The sequence below is a fragment of the Sesamum indicum genome, linkage group LG6, assembly GCF_000512975.1.
Source record: "Sesamum indicum cultivar Zhongzhi No. 13 linkage group LG6, S_indicum_v1.0, whole genome shotgun sequence".
In the NCBI taxonomy this organism is placed as follows: domain Eukaryota; kingdom Viridiplantae; phylum Streptophyta; class Magnoliopsida; order Lamiales; family Pedaliaceae; genus Sesamum; species Sesamum indicum.
In genome coordinates this window covers 16,895,709-16,913,115 of record NC_026150.1, presented here as the reverse complement: position 1 = coordinate 16,913,115, position 17,407 = coordinate 16,895,709, and the positions used below count along the sequence as shown (strand labels likewise).

Sequence of the window (17,407 nt, the reverse complement as noted above, 5' to 3'; positions counted from 1 at the left end):
TATTAATTATTCATGAATTAAGATTATTATGATCAAATGGGATATTAATATCAGAACTAATATTGCAAATAATTATGCATGATAAGTAATTTTATCCTATCCAATCACACGAATCAAAAAAGATACCTCAATATATAATAAGGGACGATATTTTGTTTATTTTAATTTATTATGTATTTCTTTTATTTGAATGTAGCATTTGATGTTTGAACTATTTATAAATTTAATAATTATAGTATTCAACTTTAGTAAATGTAATAAATCGTATACATTAAACAAGTACATAAATAAAACAATAATTAATTTATCTTCACAAAAATTTATATATCTTAATTTCCTTTCCTTTTTTAAAGAAAACGTATAATGATAGAAAATTTAGGCAAAAAATCACAAATAGGCCTATATTAATTTGTCCACCTATGGGTAAAATGTCATTATGAATTATTTATATATGCACCACTTTGTATTTATTTATAAATTATAACAATTATTTTATCTTTATATTATTTAAGATAAATTACATCGACACTTAAGTTTAATTACACAAACACATTATTTCTTTTATAAAATTATATGTATACGTCTGAGAGCTATTTGGGCAAAGTTTGCAATCAAATTTATAGGTATCCCTAAGAAATGTCCATTCAATTTTTAACTTATTATCTCATTTCAATCATATTATAAATATTTTAAAATAAAGTTGAAATTATTTTTAAAAAAATTAAAAACAACTAGAAATGCTTATAATGTTGTTTCTATTGGGCTAGAAAAATATATGTGTATATATTTTTAATTTTTAAAGTAAAACAATGTTTTCCTTTTTAGAGGGTAAAACAATATTTTCAAATACTGAATAAATACTTTTTAAAAACAATAAATAAAAAAACATTGTTCTAAAGTTGGATCAAATACTCGTAGAAAAATTACACATTTTGTTCTTGTTCTAAAGTTGGTTCAAATACTCGTAGAAAAATTACACATTTTGTTCCATACGGTAGGGAATTCAACATTTTCTATCATATGTTTTACGAGATTTTCAAAATGGTCATAAAATTAAAAATATTTAACACATTTAATTCCATATTAAATAGATGACGATAACATATAAAGTGTATTCATTAACTTGGTTGCTCACAAGGTTGATAAACAAGCATATTGCACGTGGTCTTATTTTATGTTTTTTTAACTAAAACACAAAAATATGATTGAATATATTAATTTTTTTTTAATTTTGAGATCGTTTAAGAAATTTAATAAAATATAAAATTAAGTGTCGAATTTTTATAAATTTAAAATTATTTTAAATATTTTATAAAATAGAAGATTAGAAGTACTGATTCTCTCTTGTGAAATTTCGCCGCCAATAACTTATTTCTATTGGTTCCAGTGAAGACGCAGGGTAAAAACGTCAAATCTCGCGGGCAGTACTGCCCGCCAGCGTAAACCTCCAAAAGTTGTTTAACCCGCCGTTAAGGACCTAAGGTAGACGTCGCATTCAGCATACAATGTCCCAGTGGCTAATCGCTTGCAGTGATACTCTTTCTACCATTGTATCTGAAAGTTTCGATAAATAAGGTCAGAAAAGATCGTCGACTGAATGCTCTCTCGCCTCTCCCCGTTTCTCCGAGCCCTACCTCCTCCCCCACCCTCCCCAATGGTGGCGCGTGTACTTTCACTTGCACTCCCCTGCGATGTGGCTCTCCCGTCGAAGCTTCTGCCTTCGCCGCCTCCTCAATGCTTTTACCTCACGTCGTCGTGTTTCGAGGTTGCATCTTTCGTCGGAAGGAGGAGATTTAACGGTATTAACAACTCGTACCTCGCTAGTCAATTTGGGGGCAGAAATGGCAATGTTGCAGTGGCGGCAGCACGGCGGGAGTACCGGAAGGTTAGGAGTAGGAAAGTGGCGGCCGCGAAGAAGAGTAAAGAGAAGGAGCTGGAGCTGAGTGTGAAGATTTGCCTCGAAGAACAATTACCTGAAGATCCTGAAATTTTGGTACTATTTCAACACTCTCTCATTTCTGTATATTTTTGTGTCTCTACTTTAGATACTACGCTTTATTGCAGTTGTATTTACATGGATGTTTCATCATGCATTTCAATCTGCATGATGTTGCTGATACTTTTTGTAGCGTCTGCGTTTCCACATGGAATCTTATCAAGCTATTATTAGTAATATTAGTTACAGTTACCCATAGGTTGGTGCTTTCCGATACTTTGAATATGTGGTGCTGCATTTTTATTCTAATCACGCGTTTGACTGCACTTCTGGTCCATGATTTTTGGTGTGTATAGGCGTATGTTTTGCTTATTTCTTTGTGAAAATGTACACGTATTTGTATGAATTTTTGTGGAGATATTTCCTCACCATCCTTAAATTTAGAACATTTTTTTTGTAAAGTTGAATCTGCTATATGAGAAGCTCAGTGTTAGAGATCCTAGAGAAACATCACAAGCTAAAATCTAACCTAGAAAAGAATTTTGTGTCTCTGCAATGGGCTTTCCCATATTCTACTCACCAGACAATGGGAAAGGAGTAGCTGAAATGACTCTTCCTGGGATGCACAGCAACTTCTTTCTGAATATCCATTGATTTTTTTCATTCTCTTTTATTATCTTGTGGCATATATGAAGCTGTGACATTGAAGGGTGTAGTCAATGACTAGTTTTGAGATCAGTGGTTCTGCCCAATCATTTTTATTGTTGAAGCTGAGAGTTTTTTCATAGTATAGCTGTGAGGGCAGATGATTTCCTACAAAGTAAATGATTAAGTTGGTTTTCGCTTATTGCAGGATATTGCTGAGATAATGCATCTTAATGTTCCGATGGCAATGAAATTAGCATTCGAGCGTCTAAATGATTCAGAATATAAAACAAGAGATACTGCAATAAATGATATTGGATGTTTTGATAGTGTAGAGTTATCTGTACTTCTTTGCAATGATGACTTCATTCGGAAACTTAATAAAGAATGGAGAGATGAAGACCACGCTACTGATGTCCTCTCAATGTCCCAACATATCCCTGAGCTCAAGCTTCCCATTGTAAGTAACTCATCACTCAGCCATTTATATGAGGATATGCTTTTGTGACAAAACAATAAGCATCACTCTTTTGCAGCTGATGTTGGGTGACATTGTCATTTCTGTTGAGACGGCTGCACGGCAAGCAGAGGAGAGAGGACATGCCCTTATTGATGAAATACGCATCCTTGTGGTTGGTTTTGACTGTACTCTCCCAGTTTTTCTTACACTAGTGTAGGAACTTATGAAAGAGATAGGAATGACACAACAAGGCCAATTATGCATTAACATTTATCATCATCTGCAGCTGGATCCTCTTCTAGTAATTTACGTTTTATTATTTACACTTGACTGGTTTCAGAGTCCTGCACATCTCGAAGAGTATACAAGTAAATTGCAATTTGAGGTTATTGCTCAATTTTGTAAAGAATGTGGCTAGTATCTTAAGAAAACTTATAAGTTGTGTGGCACTCGATGAGTACCTAATATAGCATCAGAAGAACTCATTTTCATTCTTAGGCATATTGATCGAAATTGTTTTTGTTGTATATTTCTTGCCATTAACAAGCAGCACTTTTGATGTTATTTCTGGAAATTTTATTAAGATTAATTGCAATCTGTTTCATGTTAAACAAGAATACGTATCACTGGAAGGAAGCAGCTAGATGTAATTTATCAAACAAGGAATGTAGATTTTCTATTGGAAATAAAACATAGGGATATCAGTTAAACTCTGTGTAGGGTGTGACTGTGTCGCAGGGTTTCAGTTACTTGTTTGAATTGTGTGCTATTACAGGATGGTTAGTGATGAACTTTTAACATGGGATCAGTTAGTCATGCACTTAAATATCTTATTGGATACTACGAAGATGTATATTTTATAAAATAGGTTGACCTAAGCAGATTGCAAGGTGTTGAAGTTAAAACGACTTCTAAAATTAATACTATGTTGGTGGATATTGATTTGTTAAGATCCTGAATCATAATGGATCTCATATTCCTATAGGTTCATGGGCTGCTGCATCTTTTGGGATTCGATCATGAGTTAAGTGACGAGGCAGAAACAGAAATGGAGAATGAGGAGGAACTTATACTGAAGGGTCTTGGTTGGAAGGGAAAAGGTCTTATTCACAGCGCATATGACTCTGGAGCTAATGGGAGTCCGCATATTGATTGTTCAAATGGTAAAATACCAGATCAATTCTCAGTTCTGAGCATGTCTTGATACAGCTATGATAGTGAATGCTAATGCTATCAATTTATAGCTATATTTCTATTTCTGATATCCCAGAGAAAATCACATTTCTGAATTGTCAAAAGACAGGAAGAGAGAAGGCAGTCTCCGTTTTTACAGACCAAAATTTGGCTACATCTTCTGTGACATGGATGGTAGGATATTACAAGGGGTCTTGGTTTAGTATTTCGCTTATTTTCCTTGTATGTATACATAATATACCACGATGCAGTATTCACCTTTTAAATAGAATATTCATTGATGCAATCGATTTGTTAACACAAGGTACACTACTCAACAGCAAAAGTCAAATTTCCATATCAAATGCAGAAGCTCTAAAAGAAGCCTCGTCAAGGGGTGTAAAAGTGATTATAGCCACAGGAAAAGTAAGAAAGGAACTTTGTTTGGACTTTTGATAGTTGACATCATGTGTTTGATTTAATCCTTGTTTAACACTGATGCTTCTGTCTTTGGCTCGCTCTGTGATACAGACTCGTCCTGCTGTAATTAATATTATGAAGACCGTAAATTTGTCTGGTAGAGACGGCATTATTTCAGAGTTTTCTCCTGGGGTTTTCGTACAGGTCTAGCTTTTGATATGTATATTCTTATTTGCGAATGAGATTTTTGGCTTCGTTTTAATGTTACTTTCTTTTCCAAATTTAAAATTTTGACTAGATTCTCAGCTGTATACCAAGTTTGTCATTAGACAACATTCAGAAAATAGAATAGCCAAGTGTCTTCCATCGTAGAGTGAATGCCTTCTGTTGTATTCCTTCCTGGTTCTACCATTCTCTTCCTCTTATGTGCAGTGATACACATTAGGAACTTCTTAAGTCACGAGTCTGCAAAGCAAATGCTTTTCTCCGATTAAATATTGACATGGTTTGGTTAAATAGATTATTCCAAAGATCATGAGGAGAGAGGACAGAGAGTGGTGGATGAGAGGTTCAAGGGAAAGATCCATATTTTAAATGTATTTAGTTAGAAATGAGGACTATCATGTAAGTTATTGCTAATTATTTGATGGTCTTATGCATGTAAATGAAATGCTTAAATTAATCACTTTGAAATTGTCTGATATCTTCTCTATTCAACTATGAATTCCAGGGATTGCTGGTCTATGGCAGACAAGGTCGGGAAATACTTAGAAAGAATTTGGATCCTAGCGTCTGCAGAGAGGTGCACTGATTTTTTTTTTCTCCTTCTGGTGCAAAAATTGCCATTGTTTTGAAGTTTGGACTACTTTCAGCAATTTCTGAACGAATTTTACGGAACTAGTATATTTTATTGGAGGACACTATTCTTTCATGTTATCTGCATCTTTGCATCAAGCAAGTGTTGTGGTTGAGCACTTCTTCATTATCCATTGGCTCACATCTCCTGCCTAACTTCATGATATGCTAACTTATAGGAGTACTGGGAATGATGATAACAGAAAGGGCATCAACTATATGTCTGTATCTTTGTCAAGAGTTGTTTCCTTGGCCAGTAGCTTCGTTTTTGTTCCACCTGCTTCTTGTTTCTCTTGAATGTGCTATTTAAATGTTTCAGACTGTCAATAACTTAAACACTTGACTAATGACTATCTAGTCTGTGGATATATGCCAGATTTCTACCAAGTAGCTTGAGTATTTATGTTTTCTGTATTACAGGCACTTCTCTACTCTCTGAAGCATGAAATTCCAATTATCGCCTTCAGTGAGGATCGGTGCCTAACATTGTTCGAACACCCACTTGTGGACTCACTTCATACCGTGTATCATGAGCCAAAGGTGCCTGATTTACCTATCACGTTTCCAGACCGTGTCTTTAATTGGACTTTGGTGGGGTTCTCCGAAAAAAGTGTTTGACATAGGTCTTTTCACAGGCTGAGATTATACATTCGGTTGAGCAGTTCCTGGCAGGCGTAGAAATACAGGTTTGTTGCTTGGAATGTCCATCTCTTGGAGCCTAGTAAGCATGCAAAGCTAGTGATCATTGCTGGTCTTGGGTGTAGCCAGTGCTTGAGTTTTGGCCCTTTTGGGCTGACCACGGAGGTCTATTGCTGAATGACCAAATAGTCACTAATCTCCACCTCTGGATACTTAGCCTTCAAATCTTTGTGTTAGCGGATCAGCTAGATTTTCACAGATGCACCTAATATTTCATAGTTGCTTCAGCTCAAGTTCATATTTCATATTATATTTTTCAATTTTCATAGCATAATTATGACCAAAAAATCTTTACAAGATGTTTTATTCTATGGTTTTGATGTTTAATCTCTGTTTTATCTGATATTTGTTATGTTTGGTTTGCGATTATGCTGTTCAAAATTGAATATCGATTATAATCTCAGTCTGCTTAATCATTCTTCTAATTATAATCGTATCTCAAGTGCCATAAATCTTTTCTTCTTGAAAGGACTCCCATGGAGTAGAAGTTTCTTTTCAATCTGCATTTCAATGTTCTGCTTAGAATCAGAAGAGAGACCTTCCTGCACTTAGCTAATGATCCTTTCTCTCAGGAACTTCTTTGATTGTACTATTTATGAGTCTTCCACATAAAAATAAAAATTTTACCCAGGAAAACAACTACTGAATGAATTCTTAGCTACTACTGATGGTTTTTTACCCACATAGCCAAAAGTAATCAACATGAAAAATTCTACTGTGTCTCTCGTACTTTAATTATCACCTTGTCACCCAGAAGTCTCACATGATGGGAGTTATACTTTCTCTTCCAAGTATATGTAGTTTATAATTGTTTTTGTGTAGTATATTTATGTTGCCGAGCTATCATTTTTATGGTGGTGTGCCATTGTAATTGCAGAAGCTGCTCTTCTTAGACACTTCTGAGGGAGTAGCTGGTACTTTGCGGCCTTATTGGGCAGAAGCAACAGAGGGTCGTGCATGTGTTGTTCAAGCAGTACCAGATATGCTTGAAATTGTTCCACCTGGGTCCTCGAAAGGAAGTGGTGTAGGAATACTTCTTGATCATCTGGGTGTTTCTCCAAAAGAGGTATGTTGACTGATCGTGATGTCTTGATCAGTATATACAGTCAGTTGAAAATTTTAGCAAGGGCACCTTTGCCTGAGACCAGTTGAAAGCAATTGATACCCTTGTGTTATATTTTCTTTGAGAATTAGTTCTGTTAGAACTCGATACTGTTGATTGACATGCTTTATTTTGTTGATTACTTGCTTAAGTTCAGCTGTGCCATAATAATATACCTGAACCCTCATTCATGTGGTTGACTCAGCTATAATGGGATCAACTTAATGTGGAAGGTGCTTGAATTACAACAAGTTATTTGATATGCTTGCTAAAATTATGTTGTCCTTCCATTACTTCTGTTTAAGTCAATGATCTAGACATACTTCTAATAGTTTTTGCATTTTATGGGATAAAAACTTGACTTAAACAATTGGGCAGGTTTAATTGTTGGTGCATATATCTTCGTGTAGTTATCTCCTTTGCTGGTGGAATGAGATTTACTGGTATTTATACCCATTCTTGTTTTGTGCTGTTAGGTCATGGCTATTGGTGATGGGGAAAATGATGTGGAGATGCTCAAGTTGGCCTCTCTAGGTGTTGCTTTGAGTAATGGATCGGAGAAGGCTAAAGCTGTAGCAGATGTAATTGGTATTAGCAACAATGAAGATGGGGTTGCTGATGCAATATATCGGTATGCATTCTGAGGGATTATACAATCGCATTGAGGCGACTCAATTCATTGTTGTTTAGTCGCTCCTGAAGAATATACTTTTAAAGGTGCAATTGGAAAAAAAAAATGGATATCTTTTTGCACTCTTTAGCTAAATTTATTGAGGAGCTTCATTATTTTAGATTTTCAGGTTCTGGTTTTGAGTAACCAAATTAGAGTGCTGTTCATGAGACTTTCTGAGGACTTATTAGAGAGGAAAAGAATAATGAAAACTATAAACAAAAAAGAATGCAGTTGCTGTCCTGTCGTACAGGACCAAAAAATTGACTCTGGGTGGAGTGGATGGCGGGCTGTTTATAGCTTCCGAAAATAAAAATACCTGTGCTTGGATTTTTGTTTCCTCATTCAATCACATTTATTTCTAGTAATATTGTCAAACTTTCTTTTCGTTTATGCCTAACTTATATCTTTATTGTCCGCATTATTTACATCTTATTCCATTTTAGTTTAGTTATATTTAAAGTGTAATATCACTATACCTTTTAAACTAGTATCACTAAATTTTCATATGCTGCTTCTTACTTTTTCTTCGTGCTTGGTTTTGCTTTCATCATCAAGTTTTTATTTTCAACTGGAAATGTATATCTTTTATTTTGTATAAATTTTTGTACAAAAATAAACATAAATTTTGGTTAGCTTATAAAATTGTCTTTTCTGTTGTTAGTAATCTCAAATTAATACATTTTTTATTGAATATAATCAATAGTTATAGTTTTATTTGATTTATAATTATTGGTGATGCTATATCAATGTGTTGTGGAAAAAAAAAGTTATTTTATTAAGTAAAAAATTTAAAATTTTGTGTATGCATGTGTGTGTATATATATATGAATAATGATTGAGATGGTAATGCTGGTGAAGGCAGTAATCATGCATATAAACAACATGAATTATTGTTTTGAAATTTGAAAAACTGTAATGAAAATGAAACCAAACAATTACATAATTTTTTTTTCTTTATAAATAAACGAAAGAGACTCAAATTTGTTTGGTTGCGTTTTCATTTCCAGTTTTCTAATTCAGTGATTAAAGTGCAAAACACTGTTAATGTATATTTTTTCTGAAAATGTTTTACTATCATTCTCATATCAATTATGATTTTATTATAAGGTAAATTTTAATGAATTCTTACGAAACTTATCATAAATATAAATACCTCATTTTTGTGTGAAAATTTTGTAAATAACTTTTAAAATTGACAGTCATTTAATAATATTTTTGAATCTGGGCTGTGAAAAAAGATATTTATAATTATAAAAAATTCAAAAGAATTTATCATAATTTATTATAATTATAAAAAATTCAAAAGAATTTATTATTTATCTTTTTTTTTATATTTACATATGTATGATTTTTTAATCATTATTTTATAAATTAATAATATTTATTATATAATACTTTGATATGACATCACTAATAATTATAATCAATTTCATTAAAAAAAAAAACCGTGCTTGATTTATCACAACTAACAATAAAAAAACAAAACTACCATGTTTATCTCGACACATCTACCAACATAAAACACAATATACCAATTGATCAAAAAATAATATAATTTTTACACGTAAACTCGCAGAAAATTGGAAACACAATCTCTCTGAGAACTGGAGAGTGAAAATGAAAACACAAGAAGACAGTTTCGCATATTATCCCAAAAACCAAAGGATCGAGATACTAGGCAATTTAATCAAATTAATAAGTACGTCTTTTATCTTGTTTTCATCATCACTTAGAGTGATTGATCAAATATTGTTCAATCAGTTAACGAGCCACCAGCAAATTACTCACATACAAGAAAGTTTCAGGAAGTCTTGCTATGCTTGGCTACAAGGTGGCAATACAAGGAGCTCAAACAATTCTTTTGAGTTATATATGGATGGCAGTACACCAGCACCAATAATACAATCACCAACTCAAGAAAATCGAGGGTGATGATCTAAATTCAGCATCACTGCAGTTCAGTTTCATCAAAACAAATCCCTAACATGAATATTATTATCGCACATATGCAGCGAAGATGTTGAGCAGTATTTTATATCCCTGATCCCAAGCTGTTTATCATGTCACCACATAATGTTTTCCCTCATCAAGCCCCTGGGCGTCATCCCCCGTGGGTAGCGCAGACCCAGAGTAGTTTGGTTCTGGGCGAGGAAACAACAGCTTCAGCCTGAACGCATCAACTCCATTCAAGTAGTAGCGAAAAAGCCTCTTGGCCCTAATAAACCCCAGGCGACCATATAATGCAAGTGCTCCTTTATTCGTCACTTCTGCTTCCAGAGTCACCTTTAAAAGACTCGGAATGAAAAATATTGAGCTATTAGTCAACATGTCTAAGCAACTGTGATAAAATATTAACACTCATAAAATATGGCAGCCAAAGACATTCTCGTGGATGCTATTTAGGTAAATGACAAGGGCTTTGTATGCGTCTCATAATGAACACATATTATGAGACACACGGCCAAGGAAGTAGGTAAACAACAAAAACGAAGATGATCGACCATGTTTGATGGTGTAAATATATGTTTCATATCATAAAAGAATATGTATAAAGTAGCTGTTAGGATTTGGCTTGGCGGAGATTGAAATGAAATGAAATAAACTGAAATATGCGGATGTCTAGTTCCATCATCCATACGGAACCAAAAAGCAGAGCACTTGGATATAGACTATGACTATTGTTTCCGTGTCAAGTTTAATTAAGAAATGCAATCTAGAATAACATGAGAAAATGAGTGTAGTGTCGTACCTCCTCACAACCTGATTCCATCATCACTTGAATTGACCTACTCACAAGTTCGGTTGCTGCAATCGCAAAAAGATATAGTAGTACTATTTCATTCTGATGGCGTGGGAGTAGTAATTGATCCACATCCACCACAAAAAATAAAAACTTCAACAACCCATTTCACATCAGAATTGTTGGATCTACCACAAATCCGGTATTACTAATTCATTTTCAGCAAGAAAAAGGAGGTAGAGGGGGCGGACTCACCGATGCCTCTACCTCTGTATGGGTTGAGAACAACGAGCATAGCTATATATCCTCTGAAAGTATGGCGATGATCTCCCATCTTGCACACCACCGTCCCTACGCATTTCCCTTTATGAAAGGCCTGTAGTTTAAGTTGAAACAAGGGATGAAACAAACTTTTGGTATTGAGATTCAGTTGTAAGTAGTAGAGAATGCAAATTACGAGGAAGGAGAGGTGGGGCCAGAGGTAGACGAAGTATCTGTAGGTGAAAATGGAATAGGGTTCGCTGAGCTCCTGATCCACCAGCTTCATAATTAGAGGAAGATGATGCTCCCCGCCGTAGCTCACATAATCTATCTCCGATGCCTCGAACTCCGCCTTTCCCTCCTCCGCCTCCATAACAAAACTTAACCTACCCCCTTTGTTCCTCCAACGCCGTTCAAATTGCGAAACCCACACCACCAGGGTATTCTAGCAAAGTCGCGTTGGGCCTATAATTAATTATTCAGCGACTTCAGTTCAGTTCAAATGGATGGATGGGTGGGGGACAAATGACAATAAGTTACAGAAGAGGCCACGTAGCCCGTTTTCTCCTGGTTCTAGCCCGCAGGTGTCTCTCTGCTCTTCCACCGAAGGATGCTTGAAAATATATTTTTTAATTTTCCTTACTCTCGTTAGTAACACTAAATATTTAACAAATTCTCTACAATTTATTATAAAATTAATCATAATATTTTGATTCATTTTTGAAGTATTTTGTTGTATTTTGTAGAGATTGAGAAAAACAATGATAAATAAGTGTGTGTTAAAAATAGTATGTATGCTTGAATTTATTTTTGGAAATAATTTAAAATAAATTTTATATGTTTAATATTGTGTTTTGGGAGACAAAAATTAATATTTATTGTCAAATCATGTGTTTTTTATATATATTTATGTATATGTGTGTGTATATATATGTATGTATTTGTGCTGAAACAATTAAAAACACCTAAATAAAGTGTTTTTGTATGATGACAAATATTGAGTATATTTTAACTTATCTAAAAAATAACTTGAAAATGAAAACAAACATAATGAATATGTTGAAGTTTTTAGATTAAAATTAAAATATAAGAATTGCATTATTTGTTACTAAAATTAAGTCATAACCAAACTTTATTTTTAATATATAAATAGCACCCGTTCTATTATGATTTTTAAGTAATCAGTTTGAGCTGAGTTTTAAAACGCTAACTGTGGTTACAGTTTGGCTTACAAAATTAAGCCCACCTTGATTTTTAATTTTTTATTTTTAGTGAGAAATATTTTGAACCTATTTAATTATGTGTTTGAGAAATAATCTGCATTCAAATTCAAGCATTTGCTTGTGGTTATTGTATACTGTTCAACGTGATCATACGAAAGTATTTAGGACCCATCACAAAATCAAGAAAGTATTGAAATTGAAAGCATTAGCTTCTGGTGAATGATTGTTTGTGCCAGTCAAAAGTCTGAGGTCCAAAACTCCCTCCATCTGCCATTCATACTTTAGGTAGAACCTTAGAAGGGTAACCCTAATGAAACATTGATTAAAAGTTGAAACGCAGTGTAAAATTGGACAAAGATACCATAAAACTTCAGAATGTTCACATCAAAACATAGTAGTTTCAGAATCTAACAAAACATAAATACATATCTCATGGCAAGGCATCTCAAAGTTCTTCATCTTAGGTTGATTTGTAGTGTGCATTTCTCCTTGCGCACTCCAAGATGGTTTTGTCAGCCGTGATGAAATATGCTGCTATTGATGCTGAAGAAGGAAAAAGGCACATCAAAACTCTTCCATTCCCGTCTATTTCATTACTGATGCAGAGGCTAGAGTCTCATATCATGAATGTTTTATTTTCATATGTCTAGTCAGATACCCCTAAATAATTAAAAGTAATGTGAGCAATTTTAGCAGACTTGTTTAATTTATAACAAATAAAATCTTATGCGTTTTGAGTGGTCATATTTGTATACTGTTTCAACTTCATCAAATATTAATGCTTCAGACAGAGTAATAATATATGTAGCCAGGAAACTTTAAATTTTAACTCAAACTCAACTGCTCCAGGAGTCAAACTACCTATGAGAAGCCAAGAAAGTAGAACAATTATCAACAGGGCAGGAAGGAGTTCTGCAGAGTTTTTCATATCATCAACCATTTAATATGAATCAATTCTAACATACCAGCAGATATAATGAGTGCCTGAGCAGTGTAGTTTAGATTTGCCTTGGCCCAAGGAATTGTTCGAACAGCTACCAACTGAAAGATGAGAAGAGGTATTTATTATGCAAATATTGGAAAAATTACAACACTATGGAGCCATCTTGGTTCAAAAGGTATTTAAGAAAATCTTTGACCTTCACACACCACCTCAACAGTTCACCACTCTTAATACTTGCAGAACACACCCAGCTTCATAGGATAAATATGCAAGCAACAGAATATGAATAAAACAAAGAGTGGCAATTTGTGGCTCATCATATGGATAAATTGGGAACCAGAGAACAAAATAACTAGCATCACTATGAATTTTGACAGTATCCATATAGTGTGTGGCACTGATAATTCACAAGTCAATAAGTGATATTTATATGGATGAATGAATAAGGTAAATCCAGAAATTAAATGCTGCATAACCAAGATAAGCAGCTTGGAGAAAAGAGTAATTTCACACACAGTGGGCACCGCGCTAGCAACACATGCAACTGCAGCAGCTTTGGCTCCTGCGCGCACACCCTCTGCAAATCAAAATAGTGAAAACAAAACGTAGTCTAGTTCAGCTCTGCCTGGACCATGATTGCTGAAATTAATTTCAATTTTTTTCAATCACTTCCAAGTATTCACAACAGATAATACCATTGCTTAGTTGCGCCTGGACGAAAATTGCTAAATTAAAATAATTCTCAATCATTTTTCAAATATTTATAATAGAAACATAGGTTCCTTCTACCGAGAGGACAACTGTAGAACGTTAAATTCATTTTCCAACCATTTAAAAATATTAACGACACGATTGAGATCTCTAAACCTTGTAATTATGAGAACGCATGCGATTTAGGAAAAAAAGGTACTAAAACTTAAACATAAATATTTTCATCTATAAACCGCAAAAAAGTTGCAGTAGAAACTCCGAATCAAAGATGATCAACACTGGAACGAATACAGACCTAAAATAGCAGGAAAAAGATGAAGTAAAAAAGCAAAAGAAAAATTCAATCAGCTTCAGTTGTCCTCTCAGGAACAGCATAACACTTACACAGGAGCTTCAAATAGAAAAATAAGAAAACAGGAAATCAATCGACCTTGAGTGCACTGCCTTGTGCGCAGCATTTTTTCATCTTCCATTGGAGACGGGATCACCAAAGCTTTCTTGCGGTTTGCAAATAAGTCCCTCATTTCTGATGGAATCCCCATTTTGCCCCAAGTTCTGATCCGAAATTTTCCTTTTGTTTCTTCTCTTATGTGAATTGATGAGTGGAAAGGTTCGCCGAGTTGGGAATTTGAAGAAAACTGAAAACATAGCATATGCATAAACTTTAGGCTCTGGTCAACATGGCGTCGGGTTGTGTAGGGCCGACATGGGCCGGAAGCTAAGTGCGACTTCGCTTTTATTAGTTGGTCCTCAAAATAGAAAACACGCTATCAAACCAGCACCTCATTTAAAAGAAAAACTCTAAAACTAGGTATTGCGGGTTTGAAATTATTCATATGAAACATTTATTTAAGGAACACCAAAAAGAATTTCTTAATTTATTTTGATTTCAACTGACAATGGAGAGATGTTTTTGACACAAACTATTCTTGAAATTAATATACATTTTACCCAAAATAAATAAATAGATTAATAAGTTTGCTGCTCCAAGATAGTAAATTGGAGTGGAGTTTGGTTCGTGTTAAATTTGAAAATTGAAAGATCTTATAGATAAATCGGTAAATAATTCCAATCGAATCGAGTACATTACTATTCAAAATTATTTGAACTGTTATCAAATTTAAAAAAGTCATGTTTAATTTAATTTGATTATTAATCTAATAAACTCAAATGAGCTTTAATTAAATCAAATATAATTCAAGCTAAAATAATATAATATTTTTAAATATATTTTATTAATTTTACACTAATTGAACCAAATTCACTCAAAAGCTTATGAAACAAAATATTTTGTTCAAATTTGATTCGCAAAATGTAATAATAAAATTTAAACAAACTTTTACAAATAAATTTCAATCAAATATTGAATAATTTAATTTATTTTCAGGTATTAAATTCCAAATCTCGAATCTTGTAATTGTGGGTATATGTCCGTCCTTTCACATAATAGTTAGATTGTAGTTATTATTTTCTTATTGTTAATACTTTATTTTAAAATTATTGTCTAAAATTGTTTATATCTTTAAAAAGAAAAAAAACTCCACGGTCCGTCTCCTGTAACATTTAGATAGAGTTCAAGTACAATCAAATTTTGATACCACTACAATTTATATCATCTCTTTCTCAGGAAAGAAAAGAAGAAAGAATTGAGTACGCTGGTGGTTGACTGTCTTTTCTCCTTCACGACAATAACCTTTTGTTATTTTGTTTTAAGCGTAGTATGTGTTTTACAAAGAGTTGAAAATACAAGAGCATGTATATTGTAGGTTAAGATACATGCATCTTTCACTTTCCATTAGCATTTGGGAAAACACCAGCAAGCCTTCAAACTCATGAAACACCAACACCACTATCTCAACTTATGGCAACTTGAGATTTGCTCCAGATGAAGTAGGATGTTGAACATCAAAATAACACAAAAAGAGAGGGAAAAAAACATTGTGGGCTTCAACAATATGGAGACATCACAGACCCTGTTCGATGAGATAATCACCGATCCTCTCGACGACCATATTGCACTGGCCGGGGGTCATAGGCTCGTCGTATATCCCAATCAGCAAAGCCTGGTTCGTCTTCTTAACAGTAATGCCACCAGGACCCTAACAAAGAAATTAAAATATATATAACTAAATTGTGCAAATAAGAATCAAAAACAAGATTCAAGCAAAAAAGATAATGACAAGGCAAAGCCTCTGCATACTAAACATCAACAGCATAACCTCAACAAATGTGTGAAGATGAACAAGTTTCATAAGAGTGTCACAAAGAGTGGGCCTTGCCAAGGAACAAAAGGGCTCTCTCCAGCACCAAATGCAGTTCAACACAAGCAAATGTATATTACTATAAGATCTCAGCCGACTCTGGCTTCATCAGTTTTAGGGTCCTTTCTTGATTAGAGTTGAATTATATATTTATAAACCATTCCACAACCATGATCAGCAAAGTACGTACTTCGAACAATTACTACAAGAATGGCGTCTGATATAACTATAAAAGCTAGTAATGAAGTCGTCCAAGCCTCTGGCATTCAATTGTAACGACCCACTCAATTCACAAATAAGCAGTAGCACACTATACCAAAACATTACCTTCTTTCCTCTGATTACAGCTCCTGGTTCCCCCTGGATTACCATATACTTAGTTCCACCAAGATGTAAGCCTGTTGGGGCAAGTTTTCCTGGCTCCTCAAAATCATCCATAATTGCTGCTATTTCTTCTGCTTTAAACTGCGATCCCACCAAAGGGAATTCGTAAATTCTTGACACGAAGATAATTTATTTAAATGAAAACACTTGTTAATTGTTTAAGATTTAAGGTTATGGTAACTTTACACTAATAAACTACAGACACATTGATTTTGACTGATCTATTCCTCTTTCCTCCTAAAACAACCGAGCATCCAGTTTTCTGCACTTCAGTTGAGCACAAACTCAAATCACAAACCAAAAATGGAAAAAGCTTAAAAGAAATAAAAAATACCTGGGGAAAATTGGCACTTTGAGCCCAGACGGCGCCGTCGTGTCCGATAATAGCAGCAGAAGTGAGATGATTGCCATCGATCTCACACATCAAGTGATCGTCTACATAACTTTGCCAAGACATTTTGCTTGTTCTACTTCCTCGGGCTCAAAAAAAAAAAAAAGGAAAATTCAAAAAAAGAGAATTCTGCTGCTGCTTGTTCTTCTTCCTTTGATTTTTCCATTTTCCCGGTGAGTTCAGTTCATTTATATGGAAGTTTAGGAAAGTGGCGTGGAATTTAAGCCAAGTTCGTATGTTACACATAGTGGCGCTGGCGGCACAGTGGTTGATGCGTGATACGGTTGGCTGCATTAGCGGTGGTTGATATCAATCCCACGTCACCACATTATTGTAGTGTAGTAATAATAATAATATTCCCTCTACTTTATAGAATCATTAATATGTGCAGTCCACTCCAGCATAAGAATTAAAACTCCACATTGTGTCAGTCTTTCGTCCAACAAAAGAATACGGGGCGATATCAATTGTTCCTTGCGTTTTTACACAAAACCATAAAAATACATTTTTCTTTTGCCTATTAAGGGGAG

General features: G+C 34.2%; 4 protein-coding genes across 4 annotated transcripts; 1 reads left to right on the top strand and 3 right to left on the bottom strand.

The window, feature by feature from the left end:
* Nucleotides 1,438-8,347, top strand: LOC105164715. Its single transcript, XM_011083439.2, has 12 exons — nt 1,438-1,993; nt 2,790-3,041; nt 3,118-3,213; nt 4,027-4,204; nt 4,341-4,409; nt 4,540-4,640; nt 4,746-4,838; nt 5,365-5,436; nt 5,910-6,029; nt 6,125-6,175; nt 7,066-7,254; nt 7,767-8,347. Exons 1-12 carry the CDS (start codon nt 1,598-1,600, stop codon nt 7,932-7,934), a joined length of 1,785 nt encoding a protein of 594 aa, XP_011081741.1. The 5' UTR covers nt 1,438-1,597; the 3' UTR covers nt 7,935-8,347.
* On the bottom strand, nt 9,763-11,539 carry LOC105164714 (N-alpha-acetyltransferase MAK3-like). Its single transcript, XM_011083438.2, has 4 exons — nt 11,161-11,539; nt 10,959-11,079; nt 10,713-10,768; nt 9,763-10,246 (listed from the first exon to the last, which is right to left on the bottom strand). The coding sequence occupies exons 1-4, from the start codon at nt 11,335-11,337 to the stop codon at nt 10,022-10,024; spliced, it is 579 nt and encodes a 192-aa protein (XP_011081740.1). The 5' UTR covers nt 11,338-11,539; the 3' UTR covers nt 9,763-10,021.
* LOC105164713 (early nodulin-93-like) lies at nt 12,506-14,503 on the bottom strand. Its single transcript, XM_011083436.2, has 4 exons — nt 14,272-14,503; nt 13,646-13,707; nt 13,153-13,228; nt 12,506-12,730 (listed from the first exon to the last, which is right to left on the bottom strand). Exons 1-4 carry the CDS (start codon nt 14,498-14,500, stop codon nt 12,648-12,650), a joined length of 450 nt encoding a protein of 149 aa, XP_011081738.1. The 5' UTR covers nt 14,501-14,503; the 3' UTR covers nt 12,506-12,647.
* Nucleotides 15,521-17,047, bottom strand: LOC105164712 (profilin). Its single transcript, XM_011083434.2, has 3 exons — nt 16,821-17,047; nt 16,430-16,567; nt 15,521-15,940 (listed from the first exon to the last, which is right to left on the bottom strand). Exons 1-3 carry the CDS (start codon nt 16,941-16,943, stop codon nt 15,806-15,808), a joined length of 396 nt encoding a protein of 131 aa, XP_011081736.1. The 5' UTR covers nt 16,944-17,047; the 3' UTR covers nt 15,521-15,805.